Raw genomic sequence first — 22,536 nt, 5'->3', positions numbered from 1 at the left:
GTGAATATGGGTCTGCGCTGTATTCTTGTGTGGAATTGCAAACCTCATATTAGAAATAGCAGTTCTCTGTGTGAAGTTAATGTGATTTTGTTAACTTATTCTAATTAGTAAATTCATTCCCTAATGAGAACTTTGCTAATGTAGATTAGTTTATCTTCTACATACTGAGAGAGAGATATGTGGGTGTCTTTGTTTCTCTTCCTAGCGAACCTTACGAACCCAAACGGCCACTTTCAGTATGTAAATTTGCTATATAAACCATGCAGTTGTGGTTAGGCTCGATTCCTTCTCCCACTTCCTTGCTGTTTACACTATCTAGCATTTTGAAAGAGGCTGGGCTTGTTCTCTTTGATGAACTTTCTGTAGAAAAATCTATTCCATCTGTTCTTATATTAGTCTGTGTTTGGCTGCACAATCGAATTGAATTCTAACAACTTTGTTCAATACAGGAGAAAATGACCCAACAACTGTAATTACCATAGCATTCCTCTGAATTGCGTTCGCATTACTTTGAAAATGAATGTCGCTGCTATTCGAGGTCTACTTGGGTTTTGGTTATGGACAGTACACTCTCTATGGACCTGGATTTTCACAGTTCATTTCAATTTACATCCAAACGTGACCATAATTGTCATCTGATGTGGTAGGCCTCTGTTCCTTACCAGTTCATGTGGGCATGTTCTACTCTGTTCTAAGCTAACCTTAAGGGTGCTGAAATCGTATTTTTTAATGTTTGCACATTCCTTAATTTATCTTTTGCAATTTGCCGATTTACTGTTACATTGTCAAGCAAGATCACACATGTGAAGATGGCCAGATGATCAGTGTGGCTAATGTTCTGAAAGCAACTTGAGCTGAAAGGATAGATTCTGACCATCAATGTGCAGATGAATTTAGAACCTTGAAAGGAAGATTTTCAAGGTTCACGATCAACTCCAAAGATCAAAGGTTAGGATCATCGATAAGTAGTGATTAGTGGACCATAGCTTATTTTTGGTAGAATCTAAAAAATGGATGGATTAAATCAACGGATCAGCTCAAGCATATGGTCTCAATTGGACACACATGTTGGCAACGGCCTTGTGCCTACTTTTTTTCAATTTGTGCAAGTGGGCCCATTGGAACAGATGATGACCATTCACCAAAATCCTTGAGATTGGAAGAATCCTGACTCTTGAGATAGGTGGGCCAACAAATGTTCTGATTGACAGAAATTATAGTGTGAGTGTCCATTCAACCTAGGAAGATAAATGACAAAAAAATATAATAAGGCCAAGATCTTCCAATCTTGAGATATTTGTGCATTGGTGACCGTCCATGAGACTGAAAAGATCTGAATCAATGAGGCCCACCCATTTACAATTGGGTCTTAGCCAATTGTCCATCTACCGACCCAAGTGTGTTATGTGGTTCATAAAGCATCTTTAACTTTCAATTGGTGCAAGTGCAAAATGATCTGAACCATCAAAGTCGACGGATTCAGGATTTGATTACCGTCCACTCAGTCTGAGTCATGATGAGCCAGTCGGAGTCTAGATCCTTAATTTCTTAATGGATTAACGAGATTCCTACTGTCCCCGGATAGGCGTCTACTGTCCAGCGAAACCATAGCTAAGAGAAACGGGCTTGGCAGAATCAGGGGGAAAGAAGACCCGTTGTCGGTGGACTGCTCAAGCTGCTCCTGTGGTGAGAGTGGGTCACCGCGTGCCGGCCCCGGGACAGGCCGGGAGCCGGGAGCAGCCCCCTCAGGGGCCTTTACCAGAACTGGTACGGACAAAGGATAAAAACAAAGCATTGCGATCATAAGATCGATCACATATAACGGTTGATTTTTAGTGGACCGTTTCTTATATAAACTTTGCATCAAAGAAAATAAGAGAGTGATGTGGTCAGACGCATCTGACTGAGATCCCAGAGGGCTTATGACAATCCCCAAATTTTGTTCAGTGGGCCCCAGCGAAATGGTGTTTCAGTTCAGATCAACGTTGATGCCGATGGATCCTTTTGATTGGCGATCAAGGCTGTTCATTTAGGGGCCATGACATGATTGGCCCATGGCTCTAAAATCCCTCTGATTAAACGAGCCCAACTGTCCATTACATGAGCCATAGATAAGTGTTCTGGATCACTAAATGGTGGGTCCCACCAGGACTTGAGGAGTCTTGTTCGGCGCGTAGAGAAGCACCAACCATTCAACGGTTGTGCGTGTTAGAAAACGATATATTTCATTATCTATGACTAGTACGAATTCCTTGCGTTGATATGTTGTAAATTCCTGTGGGGCCCAAGTGTAGACCGTTTGATGGGAATCCCTCAGGGATAACAGACGATCCAAAATTAACCACGACTGCCTAATCACATCCATACGAGAGTTCACCACTATTCAATAAACAATGGTGGCCCTTGGACCATGCACATGGTGTAGTTCTATAACAATTCAGACTGTAGAAATTGCTGAACCAACGCGAATGAACCATGAAGCATAACCAAAAATAACACAGAAAGATGTAAGTAACAATTTGATTTTTCCATGGATTTTGGATCACTCACACTTTTACTTTCAAGCGACGGTTAGGATTGCTTGTGTAAAATGAATTTATTACAGATATGCTTCACCCACGATGTGCCCCACAATTCGGACTGTAGTGATAGCCGCACATGAGTCCAACATGCTATGTGGATGAATCATTACCATTGTTAAAATGGTGGTGAACTATCATAGGACTAGCTTGATAGAAATTTTTTTTTATTATTTTTTTTAAAGGCCGTATGGAATAGCTGTGGTCATCCATCTGCTCCCTGGTTGGGGCCATGTGCAATCCTCGATGGGCCCCACCTATCAAATGGTCGATGAAGAACATCAGTGGGCCCACTTGGGCCCGGCACACAATCCCTCATTCATGCCACTCACCAGTGTCATGTCTGTAATTTCGTATTACAATAGGCATAAATATTCAAATCCACATGAAATCCATACTCTCAAAAATCCCTCATTCCCTACTCAAATCCAACTCAAGTTCAAAAGCTCTGCTCTCTTCTATTCATCTCCTTGAGACCCAAAGTGCCCATGCCCAACTCCTTAAATCTGGAATTCCAACCACAGAATCCCAACTCATTGAATCGTACTGTAAATCGAAAGAATTCTCAGACGCCCGCCAACTGTTCGACGAAACGCCTGACTGGGATCTTGTCTCAGCCACTGCTATAATCGGCGTTTTCGCACGCAGTGATCGCCTTAAAGATGCTATCGGTCTCTTCTCCCGCATGCGTTTCTTGGGAATTAGTCCCAACCAATTCACCTTCAGTACCATAATTCACGCGTGCACCGCTCAGAGGAACCACAATGCTGGCAAGCAGCTCCATGCTTGCGCAACGAAGATGGGCCTTCGATCAGATGTCTTTGTGGGCAGCTCAGTTCTTGATCATTACGCCAAATTGGGTAGCCTTGATGAAGCTCAAGGAGCATTTGAAGACACCCATGACCCAAACGTTGTTTCCTACACTACATTGATTTGTGGGTACTTGAAGAATGACAGGTTCGACGAGGCTGTGCAACTCTTCCGAGACATACCTGAGAGCAACGTGGTGTCCTGGAATGCGATGATCGGCGGGTACAGCCAAACAGGCCGCAATGAGGAGTCTGTGAATCTTTTCATCCAGATGTGTAGAGAAGGGGTGAGGCCCAACGAATCGACGTTCCCTTGCATTTTCAGCGCAGCTGCAAATATTGCAGCTCTTGGGATGGGCAAGAGCTTCCATGCCTATGCTATCAAGTCTTTAATCAAGCATGATGTGTTTGTTGGGAATTCTCTGATCAGCTTTTATGCAAAATGTGGGAGCATGGACGATAGCCTCCTAGCGTTCGATCGGCTACCTGAAAAGAATGTCGTTTCTTGGAACGCTTTGATTTGTGGGTATGCGCAGAATGGTCGCGGAAAGGAGGCTCTGGAGTTCTTTCAACAGATGTACCACACTGGTCTGCAACCAAACAGTGTTACACTGCTTTGTGTGTTGTTTGCTTGTAACCATGCAGGCCTTGTCGAAGATGGATGCGCTTATTTTGAACAAGCGAGGAAAGAACAGCCTGGTATGCTAAGAGCCAAACACTATGCTTGTATGGTTGATCTGCTCTCCCGATCAGGGCGTTTCCAGGAAGCCAAGAGGTTTCTCAATGAGCTCCCATTTGATCCGGGAATTGGGTTTTGGAAGGCATTACTCAGTGGGTGCCAGATCCATTCAAATGCAGAATTAGCCGAGCTTGCGGCCCGCCAAATCCTTGCTCTAGATCCTGGGGACGTTTCGTCTTACATTCTGCTATCGAATGTGTATTCCACCGCTGGTCAATGGAGGAGTGTGTCAATGATCAGGAAGGAGATGAAGGAGAAGGGGATGAAGAGGATTCCTGGCTGCAGTTGGATTGAGATCAGGAATAAGGTTCATATCTTTGTCACTGGTGACAGAAGACATGTTCAAACAGATGAGATTTGCATGCTTATTAAGGTATGTTTTGAACATTTGAAGGAAGACACAAGCTCAAAGCTTCACAAGGAAATCTTAAATGAAGTTTGCCTTTAAACATTGAGTTTGATAGGGTAAACACGTGACATTCAGTTGCAAATGTCTAGTTCCTTAAGCGCTCCGGGCATATGGGCATCATGGTTTGTTGATCTAGAGTGTCGATTTGATGGGCCCCACCGCAGATGGGGATGCCTCAAAAAATCTCACAGCTTTGAGGATCTTAACCATTTAAAGGATGGCCCAACTGCACACATGTAGAGAGAGAGAGAGATGAAAACACACGTGTATGCATGGTGCAAAAATCACGCCAATCGGATGATCCTAAGCATCCATTCAATAGCATGGATGTAGAGAAACAAAATAGCTCCAATCATCATCTCAAAACATCTATTAGATAATATTCCTCCGTATTGCTTATGATTCCAGATTAGTACTTTGGTTTGATGATTCTACTCATGGGATCTGTGGCTCATAAACAACGGACGATTGTAACAAATTGGCCCCATTCAAAGGGTTAGGAGCATCCGATCAGCATGATTTATCCACCACAGCTTGTTCTCATTGGTACAATTGAATGAATTATCCCGATTGAGAATTGGGCGTCCCACATGTCATTTAGAATGTTTGGGGATGTTGCTAGTTTCCCATGAAGGTGGGACGATTAGGCAAAGCCCCCTCCCTCCCTCCCTCTCTGGTTGCTATCATACCCACCTTAGTGGGCAGAACACTGGCGACCTATTGTCTATCTGAACCGTTCCGAAACATCTACTTAGGTAGATCCCACTTTGTATTTCTTGTGAGTCTAAATGGGCCTCATTCAAAAGGTTAGGATCATCCAATCAGCATGATTCTTGTACCATTGCCTGGCCCTAGTTGTATGAATGAATACATGGTTAGGATCGATGATAGGTCATCCTGTGTGCCGTTTAAAAAGTTTTGAGACATTGCGAAAGTCCCATGAAGGTACACACAAAGCAACGGCCCACATTCAACAGAAAATAGTTCAAAAATGGATGGGTTAGAGCATCTCCCATCTGCAGTGGGGCCCATCAGATCAACATTTGGTATCACTTAAAAGAGTCATACCTGTTACCAGACTGTACATTTGCTTAGTTATTCTTAGAATCGTCACCAACCTAAGATTTTGTCTCCATCTCTACATCGGTCTCATCCTCAGCTATCCTCCAACTATGTCTTATTCCCCCCTTCAGAAAACATAATTACTTGCAAATAAACCATTTCAACCTCCAATCACAACCCTCAATCCCTCTTTTGAACATGAGTACTCCAGACCTTCAAGATCAAAAGTACCCTTGGAACCAGATCATAATCACCTTGATCACAACGCTTTGTGCTCTCTTCCTTCTCTTGAGCTGCTACAATTTCCTCACACGGGAATGGATTCTTCTCAATAGACCTCGTAGGCGGCTCCTAAATGAGGCAGTCGCCAACCCAGAAGACCCTTCATTGCCAATCCAGAGCCAAGGCCTGGCACCTGCCATCTTACACGCCCTCCCTGCAATTCAGTTCAAGAAGACAGACAGTGAGGCCAACCCAAGCAACTGTGATTGCGCAGTTTGTTTGGGAGAATTCGACAATGGCGAATGGCTGAGGCTGCTGCCCAACTGTTCCCCTGTCTTTCATATTACTTGTGTCGACGCATGGTTCCAGGCCCATCCCAACTGCCCGCTCTGCAGATCAAGTGTTGTAAATGACCTTAACAGTTGCCATGACTTCTCTAGTTCTATGTCATTCGAGATGAGTAGAGAAGATGCTCATAGCCAACAAATGCACTGAGTTACAGTGACCAGGCACAGACAAACAAATGCAGATTGGTTTGAACCGGAATCTGGGTCAGATGTTAGTGTAGTTTCATCCACAGTGGTTGTGATGATCATCAGAATATGGGGTCTCTGCATAAACAAGGCTACAGACAGAAGCGGGAGGAATTAGAAATATACAAGCGTTGGAGGTGAGGAAAGAGCTTTAGTGAAAAATCATTAAGCCGGACCACAATCACACTACTTTTCCGTGTCCTCAATCAAGATCAAGAAGCAAAACATATATATATTCAAGTCATATGCAGATTCAGACTCAAAAGTTAGAAATCCAAGCAGTTCCGATAAAAATCAATGCCAACGCAGGGCTTATTCTTGATCAATTTCTAGCGGCCTCGGGATTTTGGGTATCACAGCTATCATCCTCAAAATTTTCAGAAGAAGAAAAGAATGTTTGTACATTCCACTACAGTAGGAAGTAGCATATTTGTCAAGGAAATACAATAGCATGCCTGCACTCAGTCAACAATTTTCTATTTCCAGCTACTTTTTTTTCTTTCCCAATAATGCTTACTTTGAAAGCGCTCATATGAAAATGCAAAAGACAAGCATCTTGCACACTCTAACATGGCACGCATGTGCAACACCCAGCCTGTTCATCATGTGGGCCCCACAGAGAATGTGTTGTAGCACCCCCCCAAAAGAGCATGTCCACTCATCACTCAGGCTGCACCTGTACAATGTACAATGAATGTTGACAGTCTTCGGTAACAGTTCCGTGCCACCTTTTCAGCTATGGGTTGGGTGGGGTGAAGTTCCGTGCTGCCTTTTGGGCTATGGGTTGGGAACATTCACCACAGCCCACGCCTGATGAATGACCTAGATCCTGCATGTTTACAATGCTGGCATAGATCCTGCATGTTTACAATGCTGGCACATGTGAAGAGCTTGTCTTTGGCACTCAGCAAGCATCCTCGTGTTATTCATAAACTCACAAGACTGCTTTGAGTGAAGTATGCAAGAGTTGAAGTAAATTTCAAATTCAAGCATATGGGCAGAAAATCAAGTGACATACATTTCTTTCGACATTAGAAAATAAAGAAACAAATGAATAAAATAAAACTACATGTTTATATAAACTTTTCTTGCTTCATCCAATGTGACTTGTGCGTTTTGCCTCATCTTACAAAATAGGCCTAACAAGGAAATGGGGAAAAGAAAAAAAGACTGAGAGAGAATATCATAGCATGCTTTGCCATTTGAACAAAACAAATGATAAGAACTGTTTGCAACGTCAGTCGCAATTCCACATCTTCAGATCAACCAACATCGGCGATTCATGTACACAGGCAAGCACAAAAGGCATGTGGAAAATATTAATGGCGGGATTTTATTACCAAAAGAGACTTAAAAGAGTACAATCAGTACACATATGCTCTTTGATGAAATCACCAAGAAAAGGGGCTCGCTCCCAGCAAGAAAATCTCATTTTCCACATCTCTCACCCACTGACACACTTGGTTGCAAGTCTTTATGGCTAAAGCCTGCATTTTCACTAGAAGGGGTCAGAATGCATCCCGATGCAAAAGAGAAAGTAACAAAAATATAGTTGAAACTAGACTTTGGCAAAGCCAGAATGTGTGGAGGCCTGCCTGTCAGTACAAACGCACATGCTAATATGACACAAATGTGAGAGATCTAGACTTTCCATCAAGTGGGCCACACTGTTTAGATATTCTTGCCAACAGATCAGACTGGTTCACTCATCAGGTAGGCCTCAGAGTACAAAACAGATAATGGCTATAAAAAAAAAAAAATTGGCAATCCATTTGTTTTATACACCATGGCCTACCTGAGCAATGAAAAGGCCTGATAGTTAGGCCAGAAGATCTACACAGCATGGCCCCACCAGATGGAATGCTCAGATATTGCACGTGTCATATTTGCATATGTACTTGTGTGTAGATGGGCATGGCTCCACGTGTTTCAACTAAGTAAACTTCTTAAACTCATATCTGTAATATCCAACTTTGGTTTGTTTGCATCCTTTATGCCACCACAAAAAGATGGCGGGTAGAAGAATGGCAAAGGATTCCATTATGGGATTAATATGATAACAAATGAAAAACAAACACCTATTTGATTGCCAACCGTTGCTGAATTGAAATGACCAAAAGAATATTCCATGAAAACCCTTCCCTTGCTAAATAATCCGTGTCGGAATTAGCCACCAAGAATGTGCAAGGGGAAACATCCAACATGGTAACAGTACTACAGAGTATAATAGCCTCCATAATATCAGCCAGCATCCACAGACGCGCTCCGGCAGTTGCCCAACAAATAACAGTTGAAGAATCTCCATCAAACACCAGAGGTCCACTTGCAAAGTTTTGTCAAAAGCGGAGACCAGTGGGTTAAATATTTCATTTACCCATATCGGAGAAGGTCTTAAGCCCAAACGCTTTTCTTTTGGCTAGGTTGGGTGTGTCCAGCACTTTTTTTTTTTTCTTTTTTGAATCGGGAACTTGTTTCCCTTTAGTTTCCAATATATCGTCATCTTCCTCTTTAAAAAAGGGTTGGCTTTCCGCACTGTTTGCTGGCTGGGTGAGAGGGTTTTAATCCACAGCTTTGTAATGGTTCTTGCTATGAAATTGTTTGCTTTATCACCCATTTGAGTTTTCTATTTTGTGTTACCAATATGTTTTGGTTGTGGATCTACAGATTATTTCTCATATTTGGTCAAGTGATTGTTAAATACTCTGGTTTTTTTTTTTTTTTCCATTTGCAAATTATGATTATTTAATCAATTGGTTGTGGCTTGGACTAGTGATTTGTTTAAATCAACAATACTTTCACAAGTAGGGGTCAAACAAATGTAAACGATTAGTGATGCAAGAAATCTTAGCGCTCAGATTTAAGATTGTCCTACACTCGACTATTATTGGGAGTTATCTTATTTAATTAATTCAGGTTTCGAGTTTGAACCTCGACATGCATTTCTTCATAACACACCACATGTTAAATCTCATGTAAGAAGAGAAGTTTTAGCATTGTAATTCTATCCCACATCAAAATGCTTCATCCTACATTTTAGTTAAATGTGAAGATGGAAAAGCACTCGGATTTTATCAGGGGATTTTAACATGTTCTATCAAAAAAACAAGGAAAAAATATATTTGAAAGAAATATTCAAGTAATGAGTATCAAACCTTGTCTGCAAGCGGATCAAAGGCTGCGTATAGCTCAAAATCTTGAGTAATCCAGCATAACAGAACTGCCACATAACAAGAACTTAAGTTGCAGGTGGAAATATTTGAGATTAGAACGAAAATATGAGAAGAATGAATTTCAAAATGAGTGGTGAAAGATAATAGTCTTATTGAGATGAGGTAGAAAGTTTTCAATGGAAAGTCATATTCCATTTTCATACAACAATGACAATTATGTGCCCGGTTCATACCTCCATCATCTCAAACCATGCAAATCTGTACCTACTAAAAATAAAATAATTTACTAAAATAAAATTTATCTAGTTAAGGTACATCTTTCCTCAGATTATACAGTATCACAGTCACATATAAGGCTTCTGAAATAAGTTATGGGGTTATAAAAGTATTTTCCTTCTCTTTAGCATCTCATTCACTTATTGTCTGCTCAATGCGTGCAGCATAAACCAGTCATAGGAATGCAAGAACAGAAGTGGATGTTTAATGCTTGGTAGAATTTTTTTCTATTTTGTAGAATAACAAAACAAAATCAGATGGGGTAGGGAATCAGTTTGCAGCTTGCTTCCCACGCCTCAAGCATTGATTGCTTGCTGCTACGCAGCACATGCTCCTACCTGGAATCAAAAGTGATTTTTTCAGGTCTCCCCTGATCACATTACGGTTGTGCTATTAAGCATGACACTCAAGGGGTCTGAATATGGTCAGACACAAGACTGTCGGCTCTGGAAGAGGATAAGGCATGATCCGGACATCTCCAAATCAAGCAGAACAAAGAATGGAGACGACAACAAAAAGTAAAAAACAAACAAACAAAAAACCCTCCTCTATAACTGGTAGTAGCAGTCAAAGGTTGATGCGTGTCCAGGAAACTTTGATGTGCAATGGAACATCTCATGGAGATCCACCAACTAAAAAGAAGAGGCAAAGCACAACTGGCCTCCAAAGTTTTAGGGAATTGGCTTAATAATTTAATCTGAAAGGGTATGATCAGGAGAGAGGCCATGAAACAGCTGGACCAAGGGCCTATTACAAGTGCTGTTATAAACGACACTTTCCCTATTTGGCTTTCCAACCATATTACATGATGAGTGAAGTCACTATCCCAAAAGACTTAGCAAGTATGTGATAAAATTTTGTTGCCTCAAATGAAGAGTGTAATAAGTGTAATCTCATGTAAACAGTGGGGATTGAATGCCCACCGTTGAAAACTTCTTGGGGCCCACCATGATATTTTATTTGCCATCCAACCTATTCATAAGGTCACACAAACTTGGATGAAGGGAAAACACAAATATAAGCTTGATCCAAAAATTGTGGCCCCAAAGAAGTTTTCAGTGTGGGTGTTCAATCCCCCACTATTTCCTTTGGTGTGGTCAGTGTTCGTAGCATCGGTATTGTTACATGTATCGTTGGCTGGGGATATGGAAACATGTATCAATATCACCGGTATTATCGGTAATATCTAGAAATGTATCATTGACTAAGGGAAACAAGAGGAAATAGTGGATTTCTCAATGAAACTTCAGGAGATGCTAAAATACACATATCCGCATATTTAGGAATCAAATAATTGCAAAAATAGACGCATGCATAATAAGTTTATCTTAATGGGGGTCTCAAAGCTAACTCAAGGAAACATGGGGAAAATGGTGGAATTTTTCAATGATGCTTTAGGAGATACTAAAATATACATATTTGCATATTTAAGAATCAAATAATAGTTTTTTTTAAGGCACATATTTGCATATTTAGGAATCAAATAATAAGTTTCCCTTTAATGGGGCCTAAAAACATGTATCGTTGACTCAGAGAAACATTGGGGAAAGTGGTGGATCCATCCATCCATGCATGCACATGCATACATACATGTATGATCCATTCATCCATGCATGTGTGCATACACACAAACACACATACATCCATTCATGCATGCATGCATATATACACATACAAATATGCATTTCATCATACAACCATGCACCCACAAAAAAATAGAAATTGAAATTCTTTTAATGAACAAATTTTACACGGTAAAAAATATTGGTGATACATTGGCGATACAAGAAACACCTGAAATTTACGCAATCAAAAATATAGTTGATACAGGGGTGATATCAAAACATTGGCGATACTTAATGATAAATGATCGATACCTAGAATGTCTGATACCACGAGTTTTATCCGTATCGTCAAGCTAGAGATACAAATAATATCAAGGACATTATCGATAATATCTAGGATACTCCGATCAATAGGTGTGGGCATTGTAGGCAATCCGCTTGTCTCCCTTTCTCTTGCTGCTAGGCATCGCACTTTAACCTTTTGCCATGTCTCCCTGTCTTATTGTCATATCTCTCCCTTTATCTTGTTGCTATGTTCCCCTCATTTGTCTTTTGTGCCATGGATCTCATTTTGTCTTTTTGTGCCATGAGTCTCCTTTTGCCTTATTGATGAGGACATCACTTCACGTACACATTTGCGTGTGTATTAGAGGGGGAGGCGGGCCGCACCGATTTCTTTACCGCCTGGCTTTTTCATTCGGCGCAAAAAAACCCAAGTCTCTCTTTATATTTGTTTATCTGTTTATATATACGTCTCTCTCTTTCTATTGAAGAAGAAGGCTAGCCGTATGTCTTCAGAGGCTTCATGTGATTTATCGTTGGAGAGAGGTATGTATATTGAGAAATGGTGTGTAGCTGTGTACAGGAGAGAGAGTCGCAGCAGCGTCCCTATGACGGGCATTGTAGGCAATCCGCTTGTCTCCCTTTCTCTTGCTGCTAGGCATCGCACTTTAACCTTTTGCCATGTCTCCCTGTCTTATTGTCATATCTCTCCCTTTATCTTGTTGCTATGTTCCCCTCCTTTGTCTTTTGTGTCTACCATTGAAGCTCTTTTTGGGTTAACGAAGTTTTGGATCAATATGATTTGCTTTTCCTCTTCATTCGTGTCTTTGTGACCTTATGGACAGATTGGATGGAACAGATGGAAAAGAAACGTTACGTGGATCTACAAATTGTTTAATGGTGAAAATCATTATCTCATTTGCTTTGTAATGGTGTGGTCTAGATGATCTTTGGACATAATTTTTTTTTTTGGATAATACTCTAAAATGATCTCTAAAAATAATTGAATAGATATAAAAATACATGGGGCCCATAAAACTTTGATCTCCTTTGAACCGTCGTACAACTCGGAGCTCGAGGAGCGTCGGTGCTCGTCTCCTAGAGCAGTACGTATAGGTTTAGCTTATGCCTTATTGATTGAGGTACTACGCTCTCACATCATTCGAGCTGGGCCCACCGCGAATGCATGTAGTTCATCATTGTCGTTTTTTACGGATCATTTTATGGATTCAACCCAAAATTGATGCATGTATATCTATTATCCAACCCGTTCATAAGATCTAGAAAGCATGGATGAAGGGAAAACACAAATATCACTGATCTAAACCCTCGCACCGATTTCGGTGGTGTGGTACTTCGAGGTTTGTGGCTATGGACGATGTACCCTTCGTACAAAGCTTCTTCGAGAAGCTGATTTCGCGATGAGATATTTCATCCATTATGTGGGGCCATCTTAATTTTTTTGATTTAAACCCCATCGGTTTTTTCGGTCATGTGCGATCTCACCATAAGAAACAGTGAGAATAATGATTTCCACACCGTTGGCAAAAATGAACGGTCTGAACTTTGCCCAACTCGCTCCGACTCGGTTTTCCTGACCAAGTCGAACTCGGATCGGTCCAGGTCAGCAGCGTTTAGGATCGGATTGGGTCAGAGGACCTGGACTCGGTCCCGGATCTAACCGAGTTCGGATAAGGCGATGTAGAACTCGGACCTGGTCGAGTTGGGTCCAATCCGATTCGACTCGGTCCGATGCCCAGCTCTACTGGGAAGATGCACACGGGTTGCATGTAGGAGCTTGATATACACATCGGACCATTGGATTGGGTGGACACGATGATCGGACCGTTGGATCATTATCAGACATCTTGATCGTGGACCCCATGGGCCACGGAATAGTTTAGTTCTTTAAATTGTTTACATGCTTCGTTATTTTTAATATACCTTATATTTGTGTTAGGATTATGGAGTTAGGAATAACTTTTAATTTATTACGAATCTCTATGTTGCAAATCTTATCTAAAAGCGTCTTTTTGTAAAAGGTCTTTTCTGATACTATAAAAGAGAAATATGGGTGTTTGAAGCCCTAATGCAACTAGATTTTGAGAGAGAGAGAGAGAGAGAGAGAGAGAGAGAGCTCCATTGCTTTTCTTCTTCTTTTATCTTCATGTGACTTGAAAATATCTTCCATGTGATTTGGAAGAGAGGTTGGTGTGACGTCGATCTTCATCAACAGACGTGCGAGGTCTCCATCTATCCACACATCATCATCCATTCATCCACCAGCAAGGTATTTCGTTTGAAATTCTTCGATCTTTCCATACCAAACCTTCACCTTTCTTCTAATCCCCATTACCCATATACATCAACAAGCCAAACCCTAAAAAAAAAAAAAAACCCTAAAACCCTACAGATCTAGCCACACGTGTGACCGTACAGCCACACTTTTGACCTCTTGGGTTGGTCGTACGGACATCCCTTTGTCCCCTTTGGTTTCTCACCACCTTTAAAGCAAAACCCTCTTCTTCCTTTTTCTAAACCTAACCTAAACCTAGAAATCACTACTTTCCTATTTTTTTCAAAATCCCAAACACTGACTCCTCCCATTCTTCAATTCACCTAACATCCTTACACCTCTTCTATCCAAAACCTTAATTCCCATATCCTAACACCTAAATCCTTTAACCCATTTTCCCAATTTGAACCCATAAACCCTAATTCCTAGTTTTCCCCAATTTCCCTAACCCTAATTTTACCCTGAGTAGTATTAGATCTCCTACTTTGAAATAGACTTTTCCCTATGTTAATTGGATGTCCTTACATCTATGAGATCCTAGTTTTCTTTATTTAATGATATTGTACAACGATGTTAGGTAACCTAGGCTAGGATTATGCATAATATTCTTTTAGTTTTCTTGGTATTGTGATGATAATGGCAAGTTTTATGTTTTTTATTAATTACCTTAATTTTGCTACTTCATCTCACATCATATTTGGTTCATGCATCGGTCCTACATCACTTTCATGGTGTGTCATAAAAGCCGTTACAGGGCCGTAAAGGCTATTACGTAAAGGTAACAGTGGCAACCGATACACGTTATGGGGTCGTAACGACCGTAACAACCGTTATGGAAAAAATGACCCGTAATTGCCGTTAACGGCATGCTACGTCCCCTATAAAGGCCATAATAGCCCCGTAATGGTCTATTACGGGACAGATACAAGTTTTCATACTTTTTAACTAACATTATAGGGCAGATATAAGTTTTTCGGAGGGTTTTTCAATAAATAAATAAGAGAGACTGTAACAGCCGTCATGGGGCCGTAACAGCCGTTATGCCCCGTATCGTAAAAGTAACAGTGGTGGCCGTTACGGAACACCTTGATCACTTGTCTTCCAAAAAAAGTCTCCTTTTGTCTTTTCTTTTTTCTTTTTTTCTTTCTTTCTTTCTTCTTTTTTTTCTTTTTTTTTTTTTGAAAGATACCAATAATTTATTGAGGCTAGAGGCCAAAAGAAAAGAAAAACTATACAAAAGAGAAAAAGAAGAAGAAAAAAAACCCAAAAACAATTACAAGGGGGGAACCAAAACCCAAGAAAAGAAAACCCAACTAATTAGGAATCCCAATCCCCTACAAAACTCAAAACCTTGGAAAGAACCCCAACCTTTGAAGAGCATCTATTCCAGAAACTCTTTTGTCCTTTTGTGCCATGAGTCTCCTATTTTTCTATGCCATGTGTCCTTTTTGCCTTTTTTTCCTTTTATTACCATTACGGAACACCTTGATCACTTGTCTTCCAAAAAAAGTCTCCTTTTGTCTTTTCTTTCTTTCTTTCTTCTTCTTCTTCTTTTTTTCTTTTTTTTTTTTTTTTTTTTGAAAGATACCAATAATTTATTGAGGCTAGAGGCCAAAAGAAAAGAAAAACTATACAAAAGAGAAAAAGAAGAAGAAGAAAAAGAAAAACCCAAAAACAAATACAAGGGGGGAACCAAAACCCAAGAAAAGAAAACCCAACTAGTTAGGAATCCCAACCCCTACAAAACTCAAAACCCTGGAAAGAACCCCAACCGAAGAAGAGCATCTATTCCAGAAACTCTTTTGTCCTTTTGTGCCATGAGTCCCTATTTTTCTATGCCATGTGTCCTTTTTGCTTTTTTTTCCTTTTAATGCCAGATCAACCCCCCCCCCCCCCCCAACCCACATCCTTTTTGTGCCATGAGTTTCCTTTCGTCCTTGTGCCATGAGTTTCCTTTTGCCCTTTTGTGCCATGAGTTTCCTTTCGCCCTTTTGTTCCATGGCCCCCCTTACTGGAAAATGCTGCCCCTTTCATTCCCATGTCTTTTAAGAAAATTACATGTGTCCCCCCATGCACCTTTACCCTCAAAAGTTCTCAAAATTACCAACAAAGCTCTCCCAAGGTCCTATGTGGTCATGTCATATGTCCCTAAGCACCAAAGGTCCTATGAGGTTGTACCATATGTCCCTTGCCATCAAACTACCCCAATATTACCAACAAACCCATCCCAACCTCCATAAATAAGAGTCTTCGGCTCATTGCAAAGGACCTTTGGATTCTCACTCTCTCAACGCCCATCTTCACACCTCCCCCTCACTTGTAGAAAATAATCCTAGGAAACTCGTCCTCCTAGAAATTTACCTTGTGAAGGAGGAGCAGAGTAACAACACGAAGAAAAGAGAAAAGACTTACGGATTTAAGACCCCTTGAATCCTCTTTGGTGCAGGGGTGCACCTCTTTGTTTCTTTGGGCTGATTGCTTCCGATTGGCAAGGGTGTGTGCCTCAGCCTCTTAGGCCTGAGAAACAACTCTTGAACCATTGCTTGTATTAAGTTTCGAAGTTCTTACTTCTCGATCTCTAGAACCAAGGTCATTCACGGAAAACTAAGCAACATTCTCAGATAAAGTTTCATCATGCCACATTCACAACATTTCCATCTTCCCTACACCCCCTTGCTTGCTCACTTTTTTATTTCACTTTTCCATTAAAGTGGAGGATTTTTGCCTCAAGTTGTAATCCTAAAAATCTTGAATCTGTAAACGCACATACAGGTGGAGATGGTGCCTAACTTCTTCATAGCCAAGGTCCTTGCTCAGATCTTTGGGAAGATGGACCAACTGGAGTTATTCAATTAAGCTCTAGTCCTAACCTTCAAGTAATTTGGTTCTGCAGTTTCTAGTCTTCAGTCAATTCCAAAAAACAAAAAACAAAAAAATTGGTTAGTGGTGACTATTTTTACCGAAACTTCGCTAGAGATCTCACTAGTCTGTTGCAGATCGACAAGAAGAAAAAAAATTCCAGAAAAACTACAAAGAGGCTTTTTGCACTTCTTCTTTTTTTAATTTATCATTTCTTAGTGTGTTTTAACAGCCCCACTCGAGTTGTTTCACATCAAAACATGAGGAGAGGATTTGGGCAGTATCCCTGAAGGTGAGAAAAGTTTATTTAAGTCCATTTTTCAAACAGACTAGCAAGGAAACAAGTAGAAACCCATGAATTTCAATCAAGAAAAATTCCTTTTTATGATAAAAATGGAATAAATTGGGAAATCCAAATTTCTACTATTTTCAGTCTTTCAAAACACGTGAGGATTGAAGGTAGTGAAATATTCGAGCGGAAAAAATATTTGGGTTTTCATCATCCCAGATGATGCTAATAAACGGTATGTGGAATGTATTCGACCCAAGAAGGTTCAACGGTAGGAATTTCCCTACCCACCTTTTTCTTTAGTGCGGCCCATTGAGCTTGGATTGCTCATTTTTGCCTCAAGTTAAAATATCATGGATGGAGTGATTTCTCACAAACATCACGGTGTGCCCCACTCTTGCGAAAGGATTTAGTAGGAACGCTCCCATTTCGCACGACACGTGCTCATACCTCATGTGGTGCACCAGCCCACACCCTCCATCCATTTTCATAAGTAATTTTAAGGCATGACAAAAAGGAGACAAATGAAAGATCAAGTGCACAAGAAATGTGGTGGCAATGATGTCCACATAAGTTTGAATGAAGTAAATTTTTTTAAAAAAAGCTTGGACGCTGGATGGAAAACATAAATATTAGATTGCCCATTCTTCACCTCGACATTGTAATGTTTCCATTTGGATCTACCTTATTTTTTCTAAAATGATATGTTAAAATGAATTAAGTTCATACATATCTTTATACATTTATAAATGTATGCATCATATTTAAATATATTTACCTTAGTTTAATAAGACACGCATAACTTAGTACCTTATACAAAGGAACTTTATTATTTTTTTGATATTTTATGATTTAAAAGTTGCAGGATACCTCTAATTAGGTGCTGCCCCTGCTTCTGCTCCCACTTCATACTTATTTATACTTGTTCACATTTTGAAAGAGAAGCTTCCTCACTCTTGCACCCAAATTTGTTGCCACTTCACTTCATGCTTCTTGCAACTATACTTTTAACTTCTCAACACCAAAAAATTCCACAAATTTTCCAAAGTTTCTGCAATGTGTCCCTCATAGTGCAATACATTACGAGATACATGCAAAATCTGAGGTTTCCCATTACATTTCTGTATCCCAATTCCCAAGCGTACAATACATGGAATTATACTGATACTTGAACACCTGTATAAAAGAAGCTTCAGGGAGATACGATTCTAACTCACAACCTTTTTTCTGAGATGGTAGAAATCTTAACCGTCACACAATCTAGACATTTGTCTATAATTGCTATTTTTTATTTTTTTATTTTAGTGAAAGTATTTCAAACATGTAGTCAAATATTTTTAGTTAATTGAGAAATATCAAGACTCAAGTAAAGACTCAGTTACGGTTTCGAGTCAACACGACCCATATGGAAATCAAGTCGAGTTTTCATGTTCTTGACCTATGCATTTAACCATAGCTAACCTGTTTAGTTTGGGAATGCAAGTAAATCAATATATGTTGCTAGCTCATTCAGAAATCAGTTCAAACATCATGTAAATCAGGAGATGGACTTCGTACCATAATTTTCATCTCTTCTGAACTGTGTCTTGTGTGGCCCAGCCCCTCTATCATGCATAGAAGCATACAGCTTTTGATAAGCTCTATATAGTCTGCAAGCACAGGATCTCTATCATCCTACCAGTGGCAATAACAGCAGAAAGTATCTTTCTTTTTCTTTTACAAAAGACAGTATCTTCAAAATAAAGAGAACAATAAGTTCCCAATTTGAAAATAGGTTGATACAGGATGAGGCAGCATTACCTTTTTTGTTGGGTGGAACTATTTATAGGTGATGAGAACTCTGATGAAACATACTGATCCAGATATATACTTCGGTATATGAAATGCCAAAGTCCAGCAGGGCCACCAATGCCCACACCTGCTTGTCTTAATCTCTCTGGGGATGCAGGTGCATGTCTGTCTTGCCCCAAATGAGAAGAAGAAGATCCTGAACGAAGAGAAGAATCAACGGGCAGATCTTCAACACGTAACCCACCGTCTAGCAGGGATCTCTGAACTTCACTGAGAACATTTGACTTTAAAAGCACCGTTTCAATGCGGAGCCTGTGTGAAAGTACACTTCGTAAGAAAACAAGAACAGAAACAAGAAGAAGAAGAAACCAATAGTCTATAGCACATGTGACGCAATTTATGGTTTACAAGATGTATCATACATGGACTGCACAACTCATAGTAATTAGTTTAAACTTAAAACTAGCTCATCAGACCTCTAAGCCTGGCCCGCCAAAGGCTAGGCTCACACGTGATTTTATTCATGTCGGGTGGACCTAACTTTTAGACCCAACAAATAAATGACTAGGACCTGCACCAATATATTGTTGTCCATTTTGTCACGAGGAAAGATGAAAACAGGAAAGGCCATCAGACCAGATGGTATAACAATAGAGGTTTGGAAGTGCATGGGAGATACTGGGTTATTTTGGTAGACAAAGTTGTTCAACAAGATTGTAAGATTGAACAAAATGCCAAACAGATGGAGAAAATGTATTGTGGTACCTACTTATAAGAATAAAGGAGACATATGTGGCCGAATTAACTATCTTGGGATTAAACTTTTGAGCCATACTATGAAACTATAGGAGAGAGTGATTGAACAAAGGCTAAGGCATGAGACGAATATTATCACAAATTCAGTTTGGTTTCATGCCAGAGAGGTTTGGCACTGAAGCACCTTTTTTATTTTTAAGTCTACCACTAAAGCTATTATCCTACTAAGACAACTTCTGGGGATGTTGACCCCAATTAGTTGGGATAAGGCTTAGACGATGATGATGAGATAGTTGATGGGGAAATGTAGGGAGATGAGGAAGGATTTCCACATGGTCTTTATAGACTTAGATAAAACAAACTATAGGGTCTCCAAAGAGTTAATCTAGTGGATGTTGGGGAAAAATGAGTTTTAAGAGGATATATTGTCATGATTAAGGATATGTAAGAGGGAGGGGTAATAAATGTGAGGACTAGTAGCACTGGGAGAGAGAGAGAGAGAGAGAGAGAGAGAGAGAGAGAGAGAGACCCCTAAGCGCAAGAACTTCCACTACCGTCAGATCACTATGACCAATTGGTTGCAAGAACCATTTACAAAAAGTTTCTGCTGCAACTCTAAATACATCTCCAACACCAAAGGTGGGGCTGTCAACAGGTCAGGCTAGGGTCTGTTCGGGTCCCGCTCGCAAAATGAAACATAAGCCCATGCCTAGAAGGGCCCAAAAACACCAGCCCAGCCTGTGCTAATGGTGGCAGGCCTGAGCTCAGCCCAGCCTGTGCTGATGATGGCAAGCCTGACCAGACCATGGCCCTGCCCAAAACATCTGCAGAATAGAGGAATTGTTGGTATCTGTAAAGATCGAGACAGATTGAGAGAGAGAGAGAGAGAGAGAGAGAGAGAGAGAATGTCAAGAGGATGGAGGACTATCCATAGAGGGAGATCATTGCAAGAAGGGGGCCCGGGTATGAGAGAGAGAGAGGAGGTAATGATATTAGGGTTGCATCATATAATAAAATTACCAAAAATGCCCATATAACTTCTAATGCTACACATTCTTAAAGAAAAATTAACAAGAACAACACCAGGCATAGGGGCTTTGAAATGCAACCCAAGCTTATCCCAAATAATAAACAGGCTTGATCTTGAGGCCCAAGCTCAACCCTCAGGCATGATTGAGCAACCCAAGCCCGACCCAATATAGGACGGTCCTGAAAGCCTAACAGATCATGACTGTCCATTGACAGCCATAACTTGTTCAATGTGGAACCATTGATGTTCAATTTCAAGGACCATTGGGCCAAATTATTTTGTTACTAGGACAAGGGGGTTTCAACAATAATATCCACAATCCAATTTTTTACCAATCTTGTCACTGGAACTCCATCAAATTCCTTGTTGATGAGAGCCCATTTGACAACATAGAAGTTAATGCGCTAGATGATGAAACGCATATGCATAGGGGCTTCAATTCTATTGAAAATGCTCATATTTCTGTCCTTCCAAACCCCCCATGGAACCAGATACAGCCAGTGTTCCAACATCAACGATATTATCGATAATACAATCGAAATTGCTAATAGTTCAAAATTTCAAATATAGTTGATATTTCCGATAATATCGGAGATATCTAGCAATATTATACATATTAGAAATATTTTGAGAAGAACCCCTTATAAAAGTTCCTTAATATCGGTGATACCATTGATAAAATCCTCAATATAGCATCCTTAATAATATCCTTGATACCAAGAAGATTTTCATAAATAAGCAAAATTGACATAAAATTGGAAAATTTCTAAAAACCCAAAAAATCTCCCTTCTGCTCTCTTCTTTTTTTCTTTTTCTTTTTTTTTTTTTTTTTTTTTTTTGGGTAGGGGGAGGGATTGTGTTCCATAGTTGATTTTGATCACTCTTGGTTTTTATTGAATCAAAGTTTGGATTTGGAAAGAAATCTCAACTCAAACAAAGATAGGCTATATATCTCAAAGGTGATGAAAAATCTATAGAAATTTCTTTCTTTCTTTCTTTCTTTTTTCAAATGTTAGCATAGATTGCAATGGAAATCTGTGTCTACGCATGGTTCTCATACATTGACATGGATTTCTGGCAAAAAAGTTAATATCTAAGTGAAAAATAGAGAAAATTGGAGAAATCCTAATTTTTCCATTTTGTGCTGGAAAATGTGTCTTTCACTATTAATTAATTGTGGAAATCACACATACACGTGAACGTTGACCGATCTAATGATTCATACAAATTTTATATTTTATTTAATATTGATTTTTTTTAACAAGACATGGTTAGGCCCCTACACAAGGGGTGTAACAACCTTTGCGACCCCATTTATGGTTCAATTTTATTTTATTTTTTTGGTTTGCTTGAAAAATTCTGGAAAAAAAAAAAAAAAAATTTAATCTAGAAATCCAAGAATAATGTAAATATTCTAAATCCATATTCATTTTTTATTTTGAACATATTTATAGTAGTGTAGCGGTCCACTCTTTGGTGAGAGTATTGTATTGGGTTGCTACAGAGTTCGAAGTATCGGTATCGTTACAAGTTTCATTGGCCAAAGATATGGAAACAATATCGATATCGCCGATAATATCGCTGATAACTGGAAATGCGGGAAAACATGGGGAAAACAATGGAATTTCTAGCGAAATTCAGGAGATGTTAAGATGTACATATTTGCATATTTAGAAATTTATATATAAAAAAAAAAAAAATGCATACATAACAAGTTTCCATTTAATGGGACCTTACAAAGCATGTGTTGTTGTAAGAAATCAGTCCAACCATCCCATTCGACTTATTTAACCATCCAATATTCCATCCAAACATCCATCAATATTGCAAAATATCAACAACACATGATATTTCACCAAGAAATCATCA

General features: G+C 39.8%; 3 protein-coding genes across 3 annotated transcripts in view; 2 read left to right on the top strand and 1 right to left on the bottom strand.

Moving 5' to 3' along the window:
• Window positions 1-2,706: 2,706 nt before the first annotated feature.
• LOC131243605 (pentatricopeptide repeat-containing protein At5g42450, mitochondrial) lies at window positions 2,707-4,582 on the top strand. The gene has a single exon (XM_058243084.1). The coding sequence runs from the start codon at window positions 2,965-2,967 to the stop codon at window positions 4,573-4,575; it is 1,611 nt and encodes a 536-aa protein (XP_058099067.1). The 5' UTR covers window positions 2,707-2,964; the 3' UTR covers window positions 4,576-4,582.
• A 491-nt stretch (window positions 4,583-5,073) lies between these two features.
• On the top strand, window positions 5,074-6,336 carry LOC131243606 (RING-H2 finger protein ATL16-like). The gene has a single exon (XM_058243086.1). It carries the CDS (start codon window positions 5,797-5,799, stop codon window positions 6,313-6,315), a length of 519 nt encoding a protein of 172 aa, XP_058099069.1. The 5' UTR covers window positions 5,074-5,796; the 3' UTR covers window positions 6,316-6,336.
• A 971-nt stretch (window positions 6,337-7,307) lies between these two features.
• LOC131243604 (vacuolar fusion protein MON1 homolog) overlaps window positions 7,308-22,536 on the bottom strand; it is a 32,961-nt gene continuing 17,732 nt past the window's right edge. The window contains exons 11-14 of the mRNA XM_058243083.1: window positions 18,891-19,193; window positions 18,648-18,739; window positions 9,506-9,570; window positions 7,308-7,840 (exon numbers count right to left, since the gene is read on the bottom strand). Of these exons, the coding sequence (XP_058099066.1) occupies window positions 7,745-7,840; window positions 9,506-9,570; window positions 18,648-18,739; window positions 18,891-19,193 (556 nt within the window). The 3' untranslated portion in view covers window positions 7,308-7,744. The remainder of the gene's footprint in view (window positions 7,841-9,505; window positions 9,571-18,647; window positions 18,740-18,890; window positions 19,194-22,536) is intronic.

Source organism: Magnolia sinica, chromosome 4 (genome assembly GCF_029962835.1).
Source record: "Magnolia sinica isolate HGM2019 chromosome 4, MsV1, whole genome shotgun sequence".
NCBI lineage: Eukaryota > Viridiplantae > Streptophyta > Magnoliopsida > Magnoliales > Magnoliaceae > Magnolia > Magnolia sinica.
The sequence above is the reverse complement of the archived record's forward strand: the minus strand, read 5'-3'. Positions and strand labels throughout refer to the sequence as shown.